Source organism: Cyprinus carpio, chromosome A14 (genome assembly GCF_018340385.1).
Source record: "Cyprinus carpio isolate SPL01 chromosome A14, ASM1834038v1, whole genome shotgun sequence".
NCBI lineage: Eukaryota > Metazoa > Chordata > Actinopteri > Cypriniformes > Cyprinidae > Cyprinus > Cyprinus carpio.
This window is the reverse complement of record NC_056585.1, coordinates 8,949,077-8,974,023: the sequence shown is the minus strand read 5'-3', so window position 1 is coordinate 8,974,023 and position 24,947 is coordinate 8,949,077. Positions and strand designations below refer to the sequence as shown.

The 24,947-nt window shown below is 38.7% G+C and overlaps 1 protein-coding gene across 1 annotated transcript; it reads left to right on the top strand.

The window, feature by feature from the left end:
• kdm3b (lysine (K)-specific demethylase 3B) lies at positions 1-22,603 on the top strand. Its single transcript, XM_042770524.1, is given in 25 exon segments — positions 1-8; positions 10-112; positions 351-464; positions 563-672; positions 1,349-1,358; positions 1,601-2,037; positions 2,039-2,333; positions 2,961-2,976; positions 3,950-5,131; positions 6,509-6,713; positions 6,788-7,002; positions 7,951-8,103; positions 8,226-8,330; positions 8,413-8,540; positions 8,652-8,913; positions 10,077-10,332; positions 10,537-10,804; positions 10,885-11,056; positions 11,202-11,292; positions 12,198-12,328; positions 12,420-12,539; positions 17,279-17,418; positions 19,475-19,651; positions 21,377-21,511; positions 21,638-22,603. Coding segments are annotated over 25 exon segments (4,914 nt in total). The 3' UTR covers positions 21,719-22,603.
• Positions 22,604-24,947: the final 2,344 nt, after the last annotated feature.

Here is a 24,947-nt window from a genome sequence, read left to right as displayed (position 1 = left end):
ATGTGTTGGGTTGTACGGGGACGAGGTGCGTGCCGTTCTCATGGAGAGTGCCATCGTCTGGGCCAACTGCAGCGATCCATCGCTCTCCGCTGCGCCTCAGTGGCCAGCCTTGGTGAGTACAGATGCACACTGCGTTGCTAGGTGGGTGCCGTTCTCATGTATGGGTTGAGAAGTGGTATGTATTGCTCTACATCTACATATGTTCATGCTTTTTTTGTAGTTATAAAAAGCTTTTGGAGATTGGATCTCTTGTGAGAGTCAAGATGTAGTGTTTTCTGGTTTCTGTTCACTCGTTTGTGCACCCAGTACTGGTTTCCTGAAAGCCATTTTTCTTTTGGCTCAATCTTCAGATGTTCAAAGCGCTGGTTGACCGTGTGGGTTTGGGATCCCTGGTTCCTGTGGAGTTCTTTGGTGCAAGAACTTTGGCATTTCTCCCTAATGGGAGTTCACTGCTCACTTTTGAGGTTGGTAACTGTCCTAAAATCTGCATTGTTATCTTTTTGCATGTACTAACACAGAACTTTTGGACTGTATTGGATTTTATTTTTTATTTTTTCTTCAGACTGAAAAAGATTTTGGACACACTCTGCTACAAGAGCAGCCGGCGCTTCAAGCTGCCATCAGCAGCTGGCACAGTGACTCTGAGTTGCAGGAGATCCTGCGGAAAGGTCAGTTGCATTTAACTATAAATAAACTCTAACTCTATAAACTCTAATGTGCTTTAGTAAACTTACCTGTGCAAAGCCTCAAAGGAAGTCATACAAGATATTAAAGGAATAGTTCAGCCAAAAATTAAAAATTTGCACATCTTGGTTAGCCTGAGGGTGAGTAAATTAACCTCAGTAGTAGTAGTCATGACAAAAATATGTGGGTCAAACATATGAACACAATAAAAGTAGAAGGACATTCAGCCGTATTTTGTCTATGACAAGATACAATAGAGATTTTCTGTTGTTGTTTTCTGTTAACATGTATTTTTCGTATTTAACTGATAATAAAAGCTGCACTTCTGCCGTTTTTTTTGTTGGACATGTTTTTTGGATATTATGTTGCACTATTGTGGGTGAGTGAGTGTGTGTGTGCCTGAGTTTGTTTGGGGATGGGTGGTGGGTGTCGTATATTAGTATGTTCTAGTTACACACATGTAGTTACACACATTATGGAGATTGTTATGTGTGAGGTGCGTGTGACTGTGTGTGAAGATTGTATTTAGTGATTCTATTGTGTGATTCGTTTGTTTGGTTATGATAAAAGCTGACTTTTGTGTGTGATTCATCTGTCAATCTTGGTTTGTTTCAGGGTGAAGAGTAGAAGTTGGTTTATGTTTGTGTTTTTTGGTTTGTTTCAGGGTGAAGATAGTTGGAGAAGGTGTGTTGGGTTTCTGTCAATTAGAGGTTGTCTAATTTAAGACTAGATGGTTTTCCCTGAACAGTCAGCACTGAAAGTATTGTTAATTCAAATAATTAAACAAAACTTAATGCTATAAATGTATATGTGAGTGTTAAAAGAGTCGTTTTATAGCTTGTTTATTAATTTAGTAATGTAAACTTGGTAATTGATCATACGCCTTAGTCATTCTGCCATATCACATCTCTTATAGAGCCCAGATCGACGCAAGAAGGAGGGTGACGGTGGGAAAGGTGAGGGCAGTCGGCGGCGCGGGGCCGGACAGCATCGGGATGAGGGGATTACTTTGATATGTTTCGTAGGAGCCGGAGAGGGCGCCTCTGACAGCCAGAATGGCAGTGGCTCCAACAAGGACGCTGAGGCTATGGTAACATGCGTAGAGGTGCCGGGAGAGGGAGTAGTGAAGGGAAGAGACGGAGGGGGTGGCGTAGGTGGGAGGGTGACGAGCACCTGTAGTCCAGTAGCTTTGCCAAGTCAAGACTCCTCTAACAACAGCAATTCCTCTCAGCAGGAGCACTCCCACATAAGGAGCACAGGTTTTGTCAAGGAGAATGGCAGTTGTCCCAAACCAAGTAAGGGTATGGTTTTCATTTTCAGCGGTGTATTTGCTGTGCTTCCTGCGTCCACTGTAATCCTTATTGAAGCCTGCCCCATCGCCCTTTTCTAACACTTTTCCTTCTTTGGGTCAAATGCCCAGCTTGGTGCCCGGGGCCCCTGCCCCTAAATCGTCTCCCACACTCCCGGCAGCTGAGAGGGAGGAGGGAGGTGTCCTTTCAGGGTATCCTAAAACAGCTGCCCTGGTGTCTCCAGGTCCTGTGACCATTTCATCACCTTCCCAAGACAACGCTTCAAGTGTGGCTCTTTCTGCTCCTGTAGAAGCAAACCAAAAGCCCAGTAAATGGGGATCAGCTCCAGAAGCAAGCCAGGTAGGACGTTGATGCTTGTATTTTACTTAGGATCTGTTAATTTATAAAAAAAAAAATACATTAAAAATGGAATTTATAAATATAAATTAAAACACCACTTCTATGATTAGTTTTGATTCGGAAATAAAAAAATATTGTTTCCAACAAGGACACTGAGAATAAAGTAAAAAACATGCCAAAAAAGGGATATTAGAAGAGTATATTTGTTTTTTGATTTTTGGGTGAAATAATGTTGTTTTTAACATTTTTGGGGGAAATAAAGTAAAAACAAACAAAAAAAGATATTAGAATATATCCTGTCCCAAAGTTACAAAGCTCAAAGTCTTCAGTTCAGAAGGAGATATTTTGTTTAACAGAAATCACTTTTCAAAAACTACAATGAACAACTCGTTTGGACTACAACGCATATTTTCCGGGATTTGTGATATCACCAAGATCAACGAATGTGACGAGACCTAGTTGAGCTGCACTAGAGAAGGCAACGAGTGTTGGGTCGATTTTTGGGTGAATGTATTGGAGACGAGCTTATAGTGGAGGTTTAAACTGCGCTCAAATTGATTTGATTTTGACACAATATTTACACTGAAGCTCACAGCAGGCAGTTATGGTAAGGGGCATGAGCATGAGCATGACCAGGCGCCGAGTGCTGTCAGTCACAACACACACTGGCCCAGCTAGCCAATCACAGCGCATTTTGTATTTTAGAAGGCAGACCTTCAGTTGATACGGGAACTATTCCAGCCGTTCATGCCAGACTGGGGAGAGAGGTGTTCTAATAATGTATCAAATAGGTTTTTGTTTTTTTTTTGGAGGACAGCCAAGAATGAGAGCCTGTTCTAGTACACCCCCAATGCAAAATGAAGACCTTCTAAAAGAGCATAATAGGACCCTTTAAATTGTAGTAATTATAATTGTTAATTATTTTGGCTTTTTGTTTTATAATATTTGTATTATTAGATTAATTTTGGATTAGTTTTTTTTTATTTGTAATTAAAGTTTAGATATGAAAAAGTATTTTTAAATAATGTAAAAGATTCTAAGTTATGTAATAATGTTAGATTAAAATAGATAATAATAATGAAATATTTAAAATATTATGATTTTGTCTCCCCAAACTTTTACATGAAACCTCAATATTAACCATTTTTCGATATAAAGACCATTTTTCATTTGGGTTATTTTCAACCAGTGTTATTTTAATAATTTTTTTACAAATAATTTTAAAGTATTGATTATTATTTTGAATTAGCATTTTTTTTTTTTTTTCAGTTTTCATTTTCAGTTTTTTTTAATTGTTATTTCATATTTATTTTATTTATTTTCTTTTATCACGTTTCATTTCTGTAATAGTAAATTTAATACTTTTTTTAGTACTTTTTTTTCCTTCAGTTAGTTGCCAAGGCATTGTTTCTAATTTTTATTTTTTATTTTATTAAAGATTTATTTCAATTACAGTACAATTTTTAATAATAATTTTTAATAAAAGTTTTAGTTAATAATAATTCTAATTTTGTACTTTTTTCATCTTTTTTTTTTTTTTTGTTTTATTTATTATTTTTTTAATTTTCATTTATTTGGTTTATTTGTTTTTATTGGTTTTAAGATTTTTTTTCTAGTTTTTGCAGGATTTGGTAAACAGTCAAGTGAGGCAGTGTTTGGGGATGTTCCCACACAGGCCAATGGTTCTTCCCAGGAGGACAAGCCTTTTGGCTTTCCTTTTGGAGCTGCGAAGGAGTCGCAGAGGCAGGACTCTGATCCCTCACAGAACCTGTTCTTCCAAATCATGTCTCAGAACCAGAGCATCACGCAAGGCCAGTCAAAGGCCTTCACGTCCTTGTCCGAGTGCTTGAACAAGGAGCCGCCCAGCCTGTTCAAGCCTTCCGCTCCCTCCGAGGGTTTCAAAAAGGCGGTTGTAGCTTCTGCATCCGCTGGACTGTTTGGTTCAGCACCTGCTAGTGGCCTGGCACCAATGAAAGAGCAGCCAAAAGTGCCTGATATCAAGCCTGCAGGCAATGGGATCCTAATGAACAAGCCTTTCGGAGCGGTGGGGGAGGCTTTTCCCTCAGCCACAGGTCAAGCTGCGAGCTCTGCAGAGGCTCTGAATCCCTCTTTGGGATTAGGAACCAGCGGACTTGGAAGTGGCAGGAATGTTAACAGCTCGAGTCCAGTCAGCGGTTTTGGTCTGCTGGCTGGCAACAAGGTTTCGGAAACTCATGAGAACCTTTTCCTACAGACCACGAAGGAAACAAATCCATTTCTTGCTTATGGCGGAGCTGTTTCACACAGGCCTTTTAGTGCGTTGTCAACTCCGATGTCGTCATCGGTGCTGTCTGCGTCTGCTGTTTCACCTTCGGGCAGCTCCGGTCTACTTAGTCAAGATCCTTCTGGTGGTGATGCCAAGCCAAATCTGTTCACCATGGCAGAACCTCCTAAGGGAATCTTAGCTCCCCATTTCCCTGCTCCTGCTCTCACGACCACTCCGTCATTCACTTCGGTTGCCCAGGATGGACAACAGACGTCCAAACCAAACAAAGAAGGTTCAGACGGCAGCCCGGGAACCTGCGTCAGCTCCGAAGGCCAAGGTGTGGCTATGTCTTTCGACCAAACCAAGTTTTCTTTGGAGGAACGCAGTCAGTCCACTAAAAGGGATTCAGAGTCCAGTAGCAACAGTGACCTGTCTGATTTGAGTGAGGCGGAGGACAACTCAGGCCAGACCCAGAAACCTGGGGATCCTGCAGTTGGTGAGGATAAGAACAAGACCCAGCCTAAGAGCCGGCCGCGGAGCAAACCCTTCAAAGGTAACATGCTTGACAACTGCATGCTGTGTACTTCATGAGTTAGTACTCACCCTCATGTCAGTCTAAAGACCCGGGTATACTTCACTTTCCGCGTTCTGTTCCATCTCACGCACAGCCGAGTCCGCACAGCTTTCAAAGTATACTTGACTACGGATGACTGTGGACGGACGAGCTCGACACATGCGCAGTACCACTTACTTGACTTGCGCTCTGTCTAAACATACACCTCGCGCATGCACTGTTGTACGCGTACCATCCGCACAGTCTCAAAAAATTGCCTGCATGTGGAAGGGGTGCGTGGATCTCCGCCAGCCCTCCTGATGTCGAAAATGACGTAATGTGGACGGTGCGCGGACGCGGATGGCTGAAGTATACTTTGGCCTTTAAACCTGTATAAGTTTCTTTATACTGAATCCAGAATTTTTCTTTTCACCACTACAAAAAAAAAAAAAAGTTCAAAAAAAGAAAGTATAAGTAAGTTACAGAAATTAAAGTTTACTAAAATTGTGTTTTATGTAAACTAATTATTTTACAAAAATGTCTTTTAATCTAAATATGCTGTATAATTAAAGTCATATGTCTAAGTAATAGGGCTGGGACAGTAAATCGATGCATCGCGATTTGTGGATCGATTCTGAGTTTTTCTGAATGCATCGTGATTCTCTCTCAAATCGATTCTGAGCTTAGCTTTTGACAGCAGATGGTACTCTAGGCTAGTTTTTAACCGCACACTTAAATGCTCACGAAGAAGAGCGCTTCTGCGTTCTGCTGAGTAATGTAAGTGTTTAAATGTACTTGCACATTGGGTTTTATGATGCGAGATTAATGTAAACACAGCCCACTGTGAACATCCTTGTACTTCGCTTCAACCTTTTCAAACTTTATGAATGATTATTAAAAAAAAAAAGTTTCTGTGAGATTTTTAGACGCTATACCAAAAATAGCCACCGGGTGACACCCAAACTCCATTGAATTTTTGAATACATTTTCCTGTCGCAAATTTACAAGTTTCTTTGGAATATTACTTCTGTCACAAAATATTACTTCTCTCTCTCTCTCTCTCTCTCTCTCTCTCTCTCTCTCTCTCTCTCTCTCTCTCTCTCTCTCTCCTCCATTACACAGGTGCTGTTGCAGTCATTAAAATAGTTATGTTTTGTTTTTAATGGCAAAATGGTTATGTTTTATGTTTTTTTTTTTTTTTTAATTTAGAAATATGTTTGGAACTTTTTTTGTTGGTGTTAAAGTTTTTGTTTTATAAAGTAACAACCAAGTGGCCAGTGGCAGACAATGAGTTGATCATAGCCTATGTTTGATCAGTTTAGCCTTCTTAAATCATCACGACTGGCTTAACCTCTTAACTATTATAATTTTATGTAGCGGGGCAGTCCGTGTTGAAGGACCAGAATAAGGTTCGGCGCTTGAAGCAGTCCGGAGAGTCCTTTCTGCAAGACGGCTCCTGCATTAACGTGGCGCCCCACCTGCACAAATGCCGCGAGTGCCGTCTGGAGCGCTACAGGAAATCCCGCGAGGACTCGGATGATGATGACCCAAACGTGGCCTGCCGATTCTTCCACTTTCGCAGGTGGTTATGATGGTATGACTAGCTTAACTCTTGGCTAGGGTATGACACTGACACCTGGACTTGTGTTGTAACAGGCTGGCTTTCACTAAGAAGGGAGTCCTTCGTGTGGAAGGCTTCCTGAGCCCGCAGCAGAGTGACAGCATGGCGATGGGGCTGTGGCTCCCCTCCCTCACAGCACAGGAAGGACTTGACCTGGACACGTCCAAATATATTTTAGCAAACGTGGGTGACCAGTTTTGCCAACTGGTCATGTCAGAGAAAGAGGCCATGATGATGATAGAGCCCCATCGTAAGTGTTTGTTTATTAAAGTTGATTAAAGCTTGTTCACACAAAATCATTCATAATCTGAATAAATTCTAAGAAAGTGTCACATAATGCCAAAATGTTTTACACGCGCTATTAGCACCAGTCCATCTAGTTTTATGGATTTCTGTAAACTTAAAGTAAAATAGCTACTAAAATAGTTTTCAGATAATAGTGTTTTTAAGAGCTAAATGTTTTTTTTTTTTAATTTATTTATTTACCTGACTCTTCTAATATCTAATTATTTATTATTCACATTTAAAAAAAAAGATTTCTACCACATGAAATGTTTTAGAGCTTAACATTACTGTGTATATTCTTTATAAAAATGAAAATGGAGTTTTATGTTTTTATTAATTCTTCGTGACTTTCCCATGAACCCTGTTTTTTTTTTCCTTTTTTTTCAAAGAAAAAAAGGTGGTAAATTAAAATGAAACATTTCTATGTTTGTTTTATTTTTGTCTAATTTTATGTAAGTTTTAATTTATTTATTTTCTGTAATATATAACATGTTAATCATTCTCTTATATTAAAAACCTCATTCATGAAAGCAGAATAATTTTGAGTGAATAATTAATAGAAATTCAGGTGAAATGCCACATTAAAATGAATGCTTTTTCAATGAATTTCACATTCTGCTCATGTTTTATAAATGAAGCTCAATGTAAAGGGGAAAAACTCTGTTGCATACGTTATCTTACCAGTAAGGAATGAATGAAAATCTTATATTAAACTTAGTAATAATTATAATAATGTTTTTTTATTTATATAACACCTTTCAGGACCTCAGTGTTACTTTTTTTTAGTGTGAACACTTCAGGACTACTATAAAGCAAGGTTATTATTGCTAAAACTGTTACTAAAAAAAAACAAAAGCTTGCAGTAAATATACAATACAATAAGGACTTCTATAAAATCTCTGTGATTTTGCAGAAAAAGTGGCATGGAAGCGAGCTGTGAGGGGCGTGAGAGAAATGTGCGACGTGTGTGAGACAACGCTGTTCAACATTCACTGGGTTTGTCGCAAATGCGGCTTCGGCGTTTGTCTCGACTGCTACCGGCTACGCAAGAACAGGCCACCTGAAGGTAGATATGACAAAGGATCTGCCACATTCACGAAGCTATCATCCTATTTGATACAAGAGCAATGTCTTGTATCATGTACGTTCATTAGAGCATGTTTTAGACTCTCACTTCTGCTCTTTCAGTAGACGAGAGTCCAGAAGAAGAGGTGTTCTCATGGCTGAAGTGTGCTAAAGGCCAGCCACATGAACCACAGAACCTCATGCCCACTCAAATTATACCTGGAACAGGTTAGTGCATTTATTCCTGTTAAAAATATGTGAAATTACAGTTAATGGAGCTCAGTTTAATTGTGTCCTTGTGTCCCTTTAGCCTTGTACAGCATAGGTGACATGGTACACGCAGCCAGAGGTAAATGGGGGATCAAAGCGAACTGCCCCTGCACTAGTCGACATAACAAACCCTTGGTGCGGCCCAGTGCTCCAAACGGCCTTTCACAGGCAAGATATCTCCAAAACATTACAATTGAAAGTCCAGTAGAATTTGATGTTTAATTCTATTTTTTGTTCTCTTATTTTTTCTCATGTTTTGTGTAGTGTTTTGTGGATTAGGGTGCGGCTAACAGTGTGGGGAATGGAGCCACTTCCACTTCAGCCACAACCCGTCCGAATGGGGAACCTGTAGCGGGTGCAGTAGTCAAAACAGAGCCTGCTGAAGAGGCGGGCAGTGCTGACACAACGTCAGGCACCAGTGGGACAAACAGCAGCACTTCTAGCCCTGCTCCTGCCCCGACACCAGCTGCTAAAGATGGCAAGGGCAGTTCCTCGGCCCTTCACTGGCTGGCCGACCTGGCCACACAAAAGGAGCCCAAAGGTGAGACTCAGTTTAGAGCGCTGAACAGTTAGTGGATGGCACATGTTGAAGTACTTTATAACAGTGGTTCTCAACTGCTTTGAATTTACATTTGACCAAAATGATCATGTACTGTTATATATATTATATGTATGTATTATAAATTATTTTGTGCATTTAAGAAGAAATATGTTTATGGTATTTAAAATTTTGGTTTTTGTTCTTTATAATAAACTTTAAGAATAATAATATTAATAATAATAATAATAATAATAGTAAATAACATTCATACAGAAGAAATGCAGCTCAAAGTGCTTTACAAGTAAAAAAAATAAATAAAAAAATTACATTGTTTTTCAGTGAAATTATAAAAAAATACCATAATTAATGTAACGTGAAAACAAACGTAACGTTTAATGTATTGTGTAAATGGATTTTATAGTAATAAATATGTAATTATTTATATGGGATGAATAATAATAGATATAATGCATAAATCAGGTAAAAAAAAAAAAAATGCATTCCAAAGAGATTTAAAGAATGTAATATTAGATAAAAGCTTAAAAAAAGATATGCTTTAAGCTTCTTTTAAAAAAAATGGTAACACTTTACAACAAGGTTGTATTAGTTAACGTTAGTTAATGCATTAGTTAACATGAACTAATAATGAACAACATATTAGGAATCTTTGTTCATGTTAATTATATACTTATGCTAATAAGTATATAATTATGCTTACTAAATATACTAAGGCATCTCTTCACATTAACAACTTAATTAGTTAATAACGGTTAATGCATTAGTTATCTATGCCTGTAAATGGCTTTATTTAATGTTTTGTAATGCTAATTTATACTACATATATATTAAGTAGATTTTTAAAAAATGCTGGGTAGCTGGTGTTTCGTATGCATTTGGCCAATCAGTGTACACTTATGTCACTGATAGTTCCTATAGAACTGTTTTAGACCCTACTTTGAAGTAGGAGCTAATTTAGTTCCTCCAAACAGGAGTAACTAGAACTAAACCGACAAAAAGTGGGAACTTCCTCCAGTAGTTCTAGGAGCTATGAAAAGGTTCCTCCTGTGTGAAAGCCCCTTATAAAACATTTGATGGTAAATCTTATATTTGGTAAATCTTTACAGACACAGTGTGCTCAGGGTGTTCCTCTTGTTTTATCTCAGAGTCTCTGCGCTCCGTGATGGGTCGTGACTCTCGTACTCCATTTGGTCTGGACTCCTTCGGCACCCTTTCCAAACCCTCAGGGTCTAGTCCCAAGCTCTTCAATAGTCTGCTGCTGGGCGCTGGCCCTTCTCAACCCAAAGCAGAGGGCACTAGTCTCCGAGATCTGCTGAACTCCGGCCCCGGGAAGCTTCCGCAGGGTCCCGCCGAGGGAGGAGTTCCCTTCCCTTCAGTGTTCTCCACTGCTGGTGTACGTAACTTTAGCTTTACGTTTTGATGCTTGTTTTTAATTCATATGAAGCTGTTTTTGTACTAATGATAGATTTGTTATGAATTATATAATTCATTTGTTATGAATAATCTTTTGTTTTGCGACCACTGAGAAAAAAAAGAATGTTTGTAATTTTTTTTAATTTTATTTTTATAAATATATTTTTTTTCTCTTTATATTTTTCGGTTTTTTAAAATGAAGGGAGGACTTCCTAACTTCTTGGATCATATCATTGCATCAGTGGTGGAGACGAAGATGGCAGAGTGTCGACGTTCGTCAGGGTCTGCAGAAGGCGGCGAGTCGGGGGCTGCTCCTCGCAGAGAGGGCTTGATGGGTCTCAGTGTATTAGACCCCCACACTTCACACTCGTGGCTGTGCGATGGCCGATTGCTCTGCCTGCAGGACCCCAGCAACAGCAACAACTGGAAGATCTTCAGAGAGTGCTGGAAACAAGGACAGGTGAGTTGTGAAGATCAGGTGGATGTGCATTTATTTGATGGGTTACGTTCTGCTGATGCTAATAGCCTTTTCTTGTTTAGCCTGTGCTGGTCTCAGGCATACACAAGAATCTGAAGGAACACTTATGGAAGCCAGAGTCCTTCAGCGGGGAGTTTGGAGACCAGGATGTGGACCTGGTCAACTGTAGGAACTGCGCCATCATCTCTGATGTTAAAGTCCGAGACTTCTGGGATGGCTTCCAGGTTATTTCCAGTGAGTACAGACACTTTAACAGCAGTGCAAGCCTGGATCTTTTCATTGTTCATTTGATTATTACCATCCTTAATTGTCACCATATCCAGTTGACCTTGAAGCTACTTTGACCTGGTGGTGTATTATATTCTTCTTTGTTCTCTAGAGCGGTTGCAGGGTGGAGATGGCCAACCTATGGTACTAAAACTTAAAGACTGGCCTCCTGGAGAAGATTTCAGAGACATGATGCCCACTCGGTAGGTTTGCTGGCATGTAATTGGGTGCCATGGCTGGTGGTCGCGCGATATGAATTTTTTGATTGCTGGCGCTGATGTCTTGGAGAGCATGGTGGCCACTGGGCGGTAAAAAGCCAATATATATCGATATACATCATATTACACTGTTTAATTTAAAGATAGTAAAAACACACATGCAACAATTGCTGAAATTAAATTTATAAACATATATATTTACATAATATTTACTAAATTGTCATTTGAAAATGAGTTAATATGAAAAAATGTAACTTGATAACTTGAAATTTAACTTCTTTCTGTAATTATATTATTTTTCTCAAATTAAGAAATGCTGCAACCAGATTACAGTCAGTAATATTTAGCACTAGTGTTGTCACAATACCAAAATTTTACATGCATCACACAATGAATATGACATGAATACGACATAGCAGCAAAGCACAGCAAGGTTAGTGATATTAAATGTTTGTTAGATATTCAGACTTGTTTAAATGAAATGCATATTTGCTAGAGGCCTTTATTACTAATAATAGGAAAGCAAACGCTATAATACTTTTCATATACTCATAACTAATTTAGTTTAAAAGCTTTGTGTAATAAGTTGTTAGAACTGTTAAACAGTGACCGTAAACTAATGAAGATGGACAGTGCGAGCTCTGTGCACTCAGCGCTGTCAAAATAAAAGTCCTGTGTGCTGACAAGTTTTAAAGTTGCCACTTCTGACATATCGGCCAAACTGAAGAAAAAAAAAATTGGCCGTTACTGAAGACTAAAAAGTGCCAAATATCGGTCTTTATTTCAGCCTTGGCAACATATCGGTCAACCACCAGCTATGGCATCTTGGCTTGGAAGCAGCCAGTGTGTTGAAATTATGAATTCGATCACTCATGTCCCTCTGTGTGCAGGTTTGATGATCTCATGGTGAACCTTCCTCTGCCAGAGTACACAAAGAGAGATGGCCGGCTCAACTTGGCCTCTCGTCTTCCAAACTTCTTTGTTCGGCCAGATCTGGGTCCTAAAATGTACAATGCTTATGGTATGAGATCTGCATTCAACACCCTCGCCACTGCTTCTGAGGAATCCACTGACAGCTATTTAACCTCTGCCCTTTGCCGTGTCCCTCCCAGGTCTGATCTCCACAGAAGACAGGAGGGTCGGCACCACTAACCTGCATCTGGACGTATCCGATGCAGTCAACGTAATGGTGTATGTGGGCATCCCAGAAGGAGACGGTGACCAGGAAAAGAGTAAGCATTAAGCTTTTGTTTATGTGTGTTAAGGGTTTTTTTTTGTGTGTATTCTTGTTTGTTTTTTGTAGCTAATATAATTAAGCTATTGTTTTTGTTCATTGATATTGCTGCAGTTTTCTTTTGTTCATTATAATGTATAAACTTTTGGTCTCCAAGACTTTTTTGCCCCTGTGCTGTAAAAGGATGTAAATAATTTTGGGTGCAACTTTAAAAAATTGTTTAACATGTTTTATTGTGTTTATATTGGCTTCAATGAAAAATTAAAAATTCACAGTGTCACAAGCTTTCAGATTGCCCTGAAAACACTTCCTGTCATTAAAGGGATAGTTCACCCCAAAATTCTGTCATCATTTACAAACCCTGATGGGTTTCTGAATCCAGAAGTCATACAGATCTGGATCAACATGAGGGAGAGTAAATGATGACATTTTTGGGTGAGCTATTCCTTTAAGTATAAGCTAATTAGTTAAAGTCTGAAAGATACAGATTCCACCCATAGATCAAATCTTTGGATAGGAAACTGGCATTAAAATAGAACAAAATACAGTGCCTTGCAAAAGTATTCAGACCCCTAACTTTGTGTTACAAAGTTAAATAAGTGACTAATAATTGCAAGCCTCCCTTAAGAGGTAGTTTCTTAGAGGCCAACATGGCACCCTATAGTTTTGTACCCTATAGTCACCTTTAGGACAGCCTGTGCTCTTGGGGTCTTACTACTTTTGATTGTGGCACCATTTCTCATTCACAGAAGCAGAATTCGCTGGATTCAAAGGTCTGTGCATTTTTTTCATTTGTCTCACCTCAGGCATGCCCTCCCACTTTTCTCACTCTCTGTTGTTCTTCACTCCCATTGCTTTAACCCATCTCTTGCTACTCTTTACATTAAATGATGTATTAGTTATGTTGATGGTTCATTATAAAACACCAATTTGTAAACTCCATTCAGAGTATGGTTTCCCAGGACACCAAAACATAGTAACCATAGTGTTTTTTTTTTTTTTTTACATCTTCAGCCCCTTCAGAACTTTTGACGATTGAGTTAGCTTTATTTTTTTAAAGGGGTCATATAATAAATAACAATTTCTTTGGTTCTTTTCAAATAGAAGTTGGATGCATAATCAATTGTAACTTTCAAAATCTAAACATCCTGCTCATTTCAAGAAGGCAAGAAATAGTTGACACAAGAATGAAAATTCATTGAACTCACCCTCATGTTCTTCCAAACCCCAATTCTGTGGAACACAAAAGAAGTAGTTTTGAAGAATCTTCATGCTGCTCTACAACAATTGGATCTAGTCGGATGCCGTCAGCTCTTTTAGACCGATTCTGCATGTTGGGTTGACGGCGGAGCTCGTTGGCAAGAAAGAGAACTCTTAATGGCTTTTCAGCTTAGCGAATGAACACACAAGAAAAAAAAACAGAACTGACTAAAGCAAACCAATGACAGAGTAAAGAGGGAAGGCACAGACACTTGTTTTGTCATTCTATCCTTTCCTTTCTTTATCCACAAGAAGGGCCTACAATGCCAATGCCGTTTATAACTTGATTGAACAAGGCTACACGAATCCGCCAGTAGTGAGCGCGGCTGGGATAAACAATGTTAAAAGCAAGCACTGATAGCTTTATTTGTCCACAGTTCTAGTTCTAATGGTTTCCCTGATTGAATGCCGAATACAGACTAATGCCACCTGCTGGTATGGGAGAGTTATGTTCGCTCATGCAAGTGCAGATCTTATACGCTAGTTGGTCATTGGCAGTAGTCTGTCCGGTGTGTTCTAGTGCAACTTTTTTGGTCCCCATGCAGGCGATGCAAGGCAACGCCACAGTTGGCTTTCCTCAGCGCTAGTTCTTTGGTGTCGGTTTGGTGTGTCCCTACCCAAAGGCCAAACTAACAAAACTAACAGCAAAGTACTACCGTATTTTCCGCACTATAAGGCGCACTTAAAAGCCTTTAATTTTCTCAAAAAACGACAGTGCGCCTTATAATCCGGAGCGCCTTATATATGGATCTAGGCACTCTGTCAAAATGTTCACATTCCTTTTTGCACAGCTTCATCTAGTGGATGCATAGCGCAAACCCAGTCAAACGTTTGACTGCAGTATCTTCTATTCTAAGAGCCTTATATTCCGGTGCGCCCTATATATGAAAACAGTTCTAAAGTAGGCCATTCATTGAAGGTGCACCTTATAATCCGGTGCGCCTTATAGTGCCGAAAATACGGTAGTACTGAGGAAAGCCGAATGTGGTGTCGCTTGCATCAGGGCCAAAAAGTTGAGTCAGAACACATTGCAAAGACTACAGCCAACTAGCATGCACATTCTTCGCTTGCTTGAGGAAAACAAAAACTCTCCATGCCAGCAGGTGGCAGTAGTCTGTATTCGTTATACAAAAGAGGAAACTGGAAGAGCTAGTACTGTGGATATACACATTGTAAACAAAGCACACCAATTTTCTATTACATTTTTACATCAGGCTTTCTCACCATACAGAATCAATGAAAATTATCACAGATGATATGAGGATTAAGAATAAATAGCATCTTCTGTTTATGCCTTTTTGACCATCTTGTGCACTGGTTCACTAAGCCGAATGAGGATTTCTCTCACTGATGGGCTCCGTCAACTATTTAACCTGCTCAATTGGTCAAAAAGCTGCGGACAGTGGCAGAAACTGGGCTGATTGATATTCAATGATGGCCCAACATTTGCTGATGGCCAGCCGTTATGAGCTATTTTCCAAGTCTTCTGAAGCTGTATGAAAGTCTTTGTCTTAGGAACAGGCCCAGACCCCCCTCCAGTGAGCTGTTACTAGAGAACCACTGCACCTGGATCGAAGGGATCCCTCTCATGAGCTAGTTGTTTTCAGTTAACTGGTTAATCTAGTTCATTACTTAACCACGAGCTGACAGATTCGGAGTTTAGCCTTAGGTTAACATTATGACCCCTTTAAATAGTTCTTATCTGTTATAGGAAAGCTGTTTTTTATTTCCATGCTCTTCAGTGGTTGGTGATGGACCTTCATATCCTGTCATTCCTTCTTTTAAGTGTTTCTTTAAAAAAAAGAAAAATATATGAATTGGAATTTGTCACTTTTTTATTTCTGGGAATCTGTGCGGACATTTTTTTTTTCCCTAAAAAGTGTTGGGATACTGGAGCAGTTTATTGTGATTAGTATATTTTTGATGTATATTCTTTATACAACTCCTGAGCAGACCCTGCAGGATTGATCCTTACCTTCTCCGTTATTCAGCCTCTTTGCTCCGTTTGCTTGCTTGATTAGTTAGGGCTGTCAATAGATTAAAATTTTCATTGCAATTAATCTGAAATTTCTTGTACTTCAGTTTTTCTTAAGACAAAAAGTTATTTGTGTTGGTAGTTTGGTAAATATTTGTGTAATCTGCCAAAATGAATGTAAACATTTTCCCACATTGTGTGGACTTAATATTGTGTAACCTTCCCTTTTGCTTGATTATGTTTAAAGGGTTAATTCACCCAAAAAGTGAAATAGGCTACGTGTTTTACTCCCAAGCCCCCCATCCCCTCCTCCCCACGTGGCATCCTAAGTGTATATGACTTACTTCTTTCAGTCGGAGTTATATTAAAAAATGTGTTTGATCTTTCAAGCTGTTTCATGGCACTCAGCAGGTGTTGCATTACTTAAGTCCAAAAGACGTGAAATAAAAAGCACCCTTCCATTAAAAATAAATAAATAAAGTGTCTCACACGGCTCCGGGGGGTGAACAAAGTAAGGAAACTTTGCTTCTTTTGATCCTGTAAACAAACGTTGGTTTTCACGAGGCTCACCGGCACATGCGCAACGCTGACCTCATACGTCATCCACCCGGTGCTGCTTCTGTGTACAACTGTATGCACAAGCTAGATTATAGTGATTATTACGTTTTGAATATGGATATGGAGCCGTGTGAGAGACTTTTTTCTTTTTTTATGGAAGGGTGCTTTTTATTTCACGTCTTTTGGACTGAAGCAATGCAACACCCATTGAGTGCCATGGAAAAGCTTGAAAGATCAAAGACAATTTGTAATATAACTCAGACTGTATTTGTCTGAAAGAAGAAAGTCATATAGACCTAGGATGCCTCGGGGGTGAGTAAAACGCAGCATAATTTTCATTTTTTGGGTTAACTTACACTTTAAGTGTGTTTTGCACGTGAATGAGTAACTTAATGTCCTATAAATTATTATTTGTTGCAGTGCCACTCATAAAATATCCTATCTGACTGATATCACTGAGATTGTTCAGATCTGTGTCTGAGACCGTCCTAAACCGCAAGAATAGAGTCAGGGGACTGGCAGAACTTGTTTAAAAACCATAAATGCTTTCTGCCTGTCAATCATGTTGTGTGTTTGGGTTTGCTGGCATCTTCAGAAGGGCAGAGAGAGGGAGCATGTGGTTGAAAATACAAGAATGGAACTACTATACTGTCAGATAAATTGATAGTGTTAACAGCACTGCATAAATAAGTGTTAAACAAGTTTCATTTTGACAGCCCTATTGCTTAGTAATTATAATCTAAAATATTAAATATCTACTTTCTGTTTTGATGGTCATCGTGTAGTTGCCCAACTAATGCTTAGAGACCCTGTGTAGAACCAAATAAGGCTTTAACAATCAATATTAATAGTTCAGCTCTAGTTCACTGTTTTATGGAAATGATGAACTTTTACACAAGTTACGATTGTGGGTATGTTTACTTACCGACCTGTTATTACTGCAGAGGTGATGCAGACCATTGAAGAGGGAGATGTGGATGACGTGACTAAGAGAAGAGTCTATGAGGCAAAGGAGAAACCTGGAGCTCTCTGGCACATCTACGCCGCCAAAGACGCAGAGAAGATCCGCGAGCTCCTGCGAAAGGTGACGTTGACTGTTATTGCTTTTAAAGTAATAGTTTATCCAAAATTAGACACTCATGTGGTTCCAAACCTATATACAGGTGCTTCTCAATAAATTAGAATGTCGTGGAAAAGTTCATTTATTTTTTAGTAATTCAACTCAAATTGTGAAACTCGTGTATTAAATAAATTCAATGCACACAGACTGAAGTAGTTTAAGTCTTTGGTTCTTTTAATTGTGATGATTTTGGCTCACATTTAACAAAAACCCACCAAATCGCAATCTCAACAAATTAGAATACTTCATAAGACCAATAAAGAAAACATTTTTAGTGAATTGTTGGCCTTCTGGAAAGTATGTTCATTTATCTCAATACTTGGTAGGGGCTCCTTTTGAAAGTGAAAGTGAAAGTGAAAGTCGTGACATTTGCCGAGTATGGTAACCCATACTCGGAATTGGTGCTCTGCATTTAACCCATCCAAGTGCACTCACACAGCAGTGAGAAGTGAACACATCATGAACACACACCCGGAGCAGTGGGCAGCTATATCAAGCGCCCGGGGAGCAACTGGGGGTTCAGTGCCTTGCTCAAGGGCACTTCAGCTATGGGTATTGAAGGTGGAAGAGAGCACTGTTCATTCACTCCCTCCCACCTACAACTCCTGCCAGCACCGAGACTCAAACCTGCGACGTTCATGTTACAAGTCCAAATCTCTAACCATTAGGCCATAGCTGCCCCCACAGTTGCTTTAATTACTGCCTCAATTTGGCCTGGCATGGAGGTGATTAGTTTGTTGCACTGCTGAGGTGGTATGGAAGCCCAGGTTTCTTTGACAGTGGCCTTCAGCTCATCTGCATTGTTTGGTCTCTTGTTTCTCATTTTCCTCTTGACAATATCCCATAGATTCTCTCTGGGGTTCAGGTCTGGGGAGTTTGCTGGCCGGTCAAGCACACCAACACCATGGTCATTTAACCAACTTTTGGTGCTTTTGGCAGTGTGGGCAGGTGCCAAACCCTGCTGGAAAATTAAATCTTCAAAAAGCTGGTCAGCAGAAGGAAGCATGAAGTGCTCCAAAATTTCTTGATAAACGGGTGCAGTGACTTTGGTTTCCAAAAAACACAATGGACCAACACCAGCAGATGACACTGCACCCCAAATCATCACAGACTGTGAAAACTTAACACTGGACTTCAAGCAACTAGGGTTGTGAGCTTCTCCACCCTTCCTCCAGACTCTAGGACCTTGGTTTCCAAATTAAACACAAAACTTGCTCTCATTCTTCTCCTTAGCCCAGGTAAGACGCCTCAGGAGTGGCTTATCAAGAGGAATACGACAACTGTAGCCAAATTCCTTGACACGTCTGTGTGTGGTGGCTCTTGATGCCTTGACCCCAGCCTCACTCCATTCCTTGTGAAGTTCACTCAAATTCTTGAATCGATTTTGCTTAACAATCCTCATAAGGCTGCGGTTCTCTCGGTTGGTTGTGCATCTTGTTCTTCCACACTTTTTCCTTCCACTCAACTTTCTGTTAACATGCATGGATACAGCACTCTGTGAACAGCCTGCATCTTTGGCAATGAATGTTTGTGGCTTACCCTCCTTGTGAAGGGTGTCAATGATTGTCTTCTGGACAACTGTCAGATCAGCAGTCTTCCCCATGATTGTGTAGCCTAGTGAACCAAACTGAGAGACCATTTTGAAGGCTCAGGAAACCTTTGCAGGTGTTTTGAGTTGATTAGCAGATTGGCATGTCCCCATATTCTAATTTGTTGAGGTAGTGAATTGGTGGGTTTTTGTAAAATGTGAGCCAAATCATCACAATTAAAACAACCAAAGACTTAAACTACTTCAGTCTGTGTGCATTGCATTTATTTAATACCCGAGTTTCACAATTTGAGTGTAATTACTGAAATGAACTTTTTCAGGACATTCTAATTTATTGAGAAGCACCTGTATATGCATTTGGGGATTACTAAATGATGACAACTTTTTAGATTTCAGATTTGGGCACTGTTCTCTGCTTTCTGATTTTATACGGTATGCATATCTGAAGTTCATTTCACCTATTTATTGCAGGTTGGAGAGGAACAAGGTCAGGAGAACCCACCAGACCATGATCCTATCCACGACCAGAGCTGGTACCTGGATCAGACGCTGCGTCGCAGGCTGTATGAGGAGTACGGAGTCCAGGGCTGGTCCATTGTACAGTTTTTGGGAGATGCTGTGTTTATCCCAGCTGGAGCGCCACATCAGGTTGGTTATTTAGAGGATGTCCACCATCAGATTTCCAGTCAAAATCATGTACTTGGACACTAGGGGTGTGCAATATTGACACACAAAAAAAAAATCTATATTTTCTCATTTTGTCGATAACAATAATTGGACGATATTTAGCCGAGTGTGTTTTTATGCTGGTAACTTGACTGGTTTAGGCCTGTCATGGACAGTTGACCAAAGATTTTGATATTTTTTTTCTAACGCTATTAGATTTTTTTTTTTGTTAAATTATTATTTAATAAATTCAAATAGAATAATAAACACTATAGGCTGTTACTAATCAAATGAAATAAGTACCAACAAAATAAATTTTTGAACTGCAGAAGCTGCAGCATTTAGAGGTATTTACACTGCAATTACAAATGCATAATACTGATTAAAAAATATTTTTAATATAAAAAAAAAATACATATGATTTGAAGAAATTATACTTGAAATATGAACTGAATTGCCAGTGTGTAGCAGCAAGTTACTGTGAAGTGAGTCATCGATTTTTTTTTTTTTTATTCAACTAATTCGTTCAAATGCTGATTCACTCAGGAACTTAACAAGTGACTTCATGCATGGATCACTGAATCATTGATTGATTCAAAAACACTGATTCAAGCACCATTGTGAGTTGATCTGAGACGCACAGCGGTTCTTTTGCGGCATTAAGCTGGTTCACATCCTATCTTAAGGGGAGATCTTTTTCTGTAGCTATTGAGAATTTTACCTCCGTCAATGCAGCATGTACATGTGGGGTACCACAGGGTTCCGTTTTAGGCCCTGTTTTGTTCTTCTTTATCTTCCTCCTTTAGCTCAGATTTTTCGTAAGTATCAGATCTCATACCATCTTTATGCAGATGATATACAGCTTTATCTTCAAATGAAACCAGATGACAATGTATCTCTCCAGTCTTTTATTGATTGTGTGAACTAAAACTTGGATGGCTATATTTATAGCTAAATGATTCTAAGACTGAAGTGTTGGTCTTTGGATGACCTGAATGTGCTTCCATCCTATCTAAAACTCTGCGTCCTGTAACTAAAACTGTAGGCACTTGTGCTCAGAATTTGGATGTTATTTTTGATCCGGCACTCAAATTTGAAAAGCAGATAAATTCAGTTGTGAAATCAGCATTTTTTTTTTTTTTTTGATTGCTAAAATAAATTTGTTTCTTTCTTTTAATATCAAGTTTAGAATTCAGTTTAAGGTACTGCTGTTTGTGTATAAATCTGTGGCAGGTTTGGCACCATCTTACCTGTCTGATCTCCTCTCGTTCGATGTGACTAACAGGCCTTTAAGGTCATCAAATTCTCAAAATGATTGTTCTTGGTACCTAAGCTTGAAACTCAAGGGGGATTGTGCTTTTTCGGTGGCAGCACCTAAGCTGTGGAATAATTTGCCATCGTATGTAAGATCAGCCTTTTTCAAAAGTACAGCCTTGTACAGCCTTTTTGTCGACCCTGTTGTTATTAAATGTGCTATATAAATCAATAAAACTAAACTAAACTAAAAATTTATTTGGAACTATTTTCTTTGGCAAAACAGGCAATATTGACAGAAACGTTTCAAATGTAATTCACATTATTACCTGTTGGATAAAATCAGTATCACATTTGCAATTATGCAGACATTTGGAATGACAGTGCTCCCTTATGTGATGTCAACTATATCATATACGATAAAAACTCATTTGCTCATCTTGGTTTTCCCAGGTGCACAACCTGTACAGCTGTATCAAGGTCGCAGAGGACTTTGTTTCTCCCGAGCATGTGAAGCACTGTTTTAGACTGACGCAGGAGTTCCGCCACCTTTCCACCACTCACACTAACCACGAGGACAAGCTACAGGTATTTCTGTTTGTCGTACTGCTCTCTTCTGTGGAGCACAAAAGCAGTATTTCAAAATGTTCTGGTAAGCTAATTGCTTGCCAAACACTTTTGATTCTGATTGAATGTTATTTCTGTTGTTTAAAGGTGAAGAACATCATCTACCATGCCGTGAAGGATGCTGTGGGAACATTAAAAGCCCATGAGCCTAAACTAGGCCGCTCTTAGTTGTTGAACTGATGGTGGAGAAGTCACAGAGAGATTGGGTCTCGGGGTGGGTGAGATTTGGGTTTGGATGAGGCCAGTGTGCTTGCAAAACAAGCTGTTTATAATGGAACGTCTCAGCGTTTTGGTAGGATGAAGATGCTGCTTCATCAGTGTTACAAGAGCATTGTTTAGTTTCACAATCCATTTCTCTGTATTTAAAAAGTCTGTTCTTTTTCTCAGCGTTTAAAATTTGTTAGACTGTTCAGAGTGCTGGTGATATAAGCTGACATGAATCTTTTAAAAGGCCTTCACCAAGGTTTCTTTATGACTTCTGTGAAAAACATGAGCACTGGGTTTCCTTCTTAGAGAACATTCATTTTGTGCTCTTCAGTGAAGGAGAGCTTTTAGCTAAGAACAGTAATTAAATTGATTAAAAGATTCCCGCCAACTTTTGCTGGAGAGTTGGATAAGAGCATGGAAGGGAACTAGACCAAAGTTTTTTTTATTTTTTAGTTTTAAGTTCCTGTTTTTTTTTTTGTTTTTTTTTTTTTGATGAAAACATGTTCTTTGTTTTGTTTTTTTGTAATACACCATTTAGGTAATATTTCACTGAAAGCAAGTGTTAGACTGGCTTTGAGGAACATAATTCAAGAATCAACAATTCCAGTTCTGCAGAACTACTGGTCATTAATATGTACCAATATATATATTGATCTTAGCAGTGTGTAAGATTTTTTTCTCTCTCTCTCTCTCAAAATAAAGGTTTACAAGAAATGATTTGGCCCTGTTGTTTGGAGATTACACAGTGAATTTCTTAGCTATCTATTTGTTTAATGCTTACTATTTTATTTTATAAGACATTTTGTGGTTCATGGATGACACTGCAATAAACTAAAGCTTTTGAAATATTGTCTGATTACTTCCCAAAAAGGGAACTTTGGCTATAATCATTGTTTATCAAATAACTTTTGACTAGTGAAAAAAACACTAGTCCATTACATGTAGTCCAGTGTTGCCAAGTCCGCAGTTTTCCCGTGGAATTTAGCTACTTTAACACTGTTGCCGGGGGTTACTTTTCATATCCGCGGGTTGAAGCGACCCAAATAACGTGATAATTAGCCCCTGGAATGCGAATTTTACTGGAGGATCCGCAGAGAAAAACGTGTATTTTACCCCCGGAATGCGATTTTTACCAGGGAACACCCCTCAAAAGTGATTGGGCTAGTTTTGAGTAGCAATTGGGCAGGTTAAGTTGCAAAAGCAAAAACTTGGCAACCCTGATGTAGTCCATTACAACCCATAGGGGATATATTGAATATAATTATTGAATGGCAACATGTTTTTTTTTTTTTTTTTTGGTGATGTATTTTCGATGTTGAGTCGGTTAACCATCGACATTAAAGACCATTCACAGCGTTGTTTTCATTTATGAAATTTTAAATAATGCAGTTACCCCAAAATAGGTCCACTGCTTGAACAATAAATATAAATAATATAATAATATAAATAGAACTAGAAATAAAGTATATTGTGAAATAATAAAACATTGACACGTCAGCATTACAAAAAAAAATTAAAATAGTACTAATAGTTTACACCAAAATACCATAGTTAATATAAATACATTTTATGATAAAACTGACATAAACTGTAAACTGACATTAGCTGTTAGCCTGTCATCAAAAATAATCAACATCAAAGAAAGTTCAACCCTGCACCAGACCCCATTTTTACTAATCATACTGTTATGCAATCTATTTTTTCTGCCCTAAAAGTGTCTTGGTGTCAGAGACCGTAAGTCACAGGGATCTCAAACTTGGTGGGATGCTTCCAAATCAGCCCCACACATGCATCAGACCAACAGGTGCTGATGAAATAAGTACATTAGCATCCTAGCTCAGAATCTTGTGAATTCAAATGTTGCATCAAAATAAAAATAAAAATTGGGGTGTGGCCCATAATGACTACTTAGTGTATTTTGTGCTTATTATTAGATCATTAACTGGTACATTAAGTTTATATTATATCCCAATGATATTGAATACATATTTGTCAGTTGCCAGACATGACATGAGGAGACAATCATTTTTCTCTTTTAATATATTATACAGTAATATAGCATAATAAAAAAGTTAATGGAGAATAACAAAGCCCCTTGTATGATTCCAATCGCTGTGTCACACCCATTAACCAGACCACACTGCACCTCTTGGAGTTAGGACCCTCTTGGCCCCCGCTGCACCTACTTAGAGAGGTCCCATAATCCCGTGAGGAACTTTAGAATAGACTCGCCAAGCAAAGCTTCACGATTAATCTTCATTTAATGGTCAGTGTTAAGAAAACTGGAGTGCAAGTGTCCTGTCTGCTCTGGGCCAGTCAAGTACCTTAGAGACACTCAATAAGACTCTTGTCAGTGTGACGTCACTGAGATTGGCTATGAATATGGAGCGTCTCTTCATGGGCCCTGGTTACACGGGTAACTGGCTTCATGTGCACAACCTGGGGTTATAGGGGGACTGTGTACTTTAGTTTAAATTAGAACTGAAGGTTTAGGGCAACGCCTTCAAGGTGGGTTGGTGGAAAGTAGTACTGTGTTACAGTAAATAAACATTTTGCCATTTTGAATATAAAATATATAATTTACATGATTCATGTATTTCATAACTGAATGTGATGAAAAAAGAAACATTAACTGAGCAATTTTTGGCGTATTAGATATATGATTAAGAGTGAATGTGTGTATATTTCAAAATAAAGATATTATTTGCAAATAGTTTAATTGCTTCTCAATAAATTCTAGTTTTTACTATTTTCTTTACTCTCTTATCCCCTTTAAATCCTGTGATTGTTTGTTTCCTTGGAGGGGACCCATAATTCTTTCTTGCATACCTCCTTTTAAAGTGCTAATGGCGCCCAAATTGTAAAAGAAGTGTCACATAGTTTTCTCAAATTAACATTCATAGTGATAAATATAAACTGGTAAAACAAGAGGCTTAGAGCAGAATGAATGGTTAACGATGCGGTCAAACGATTAATCGCGATTAATCGCATTCAAAATAAGATTATTTCTTTACATAATATATGTGTGTGTGTGTACTGTGTATATTTATTATGCATACATAAATAAACACACACGTATACAGTATATATTTAGAAAATTTTCCATGTATATATTTATATTCATATAATTTATATTATATATAAATATTTTTAATATATGAACAGCAGCAGCAGTATCTCGAAAAACAAG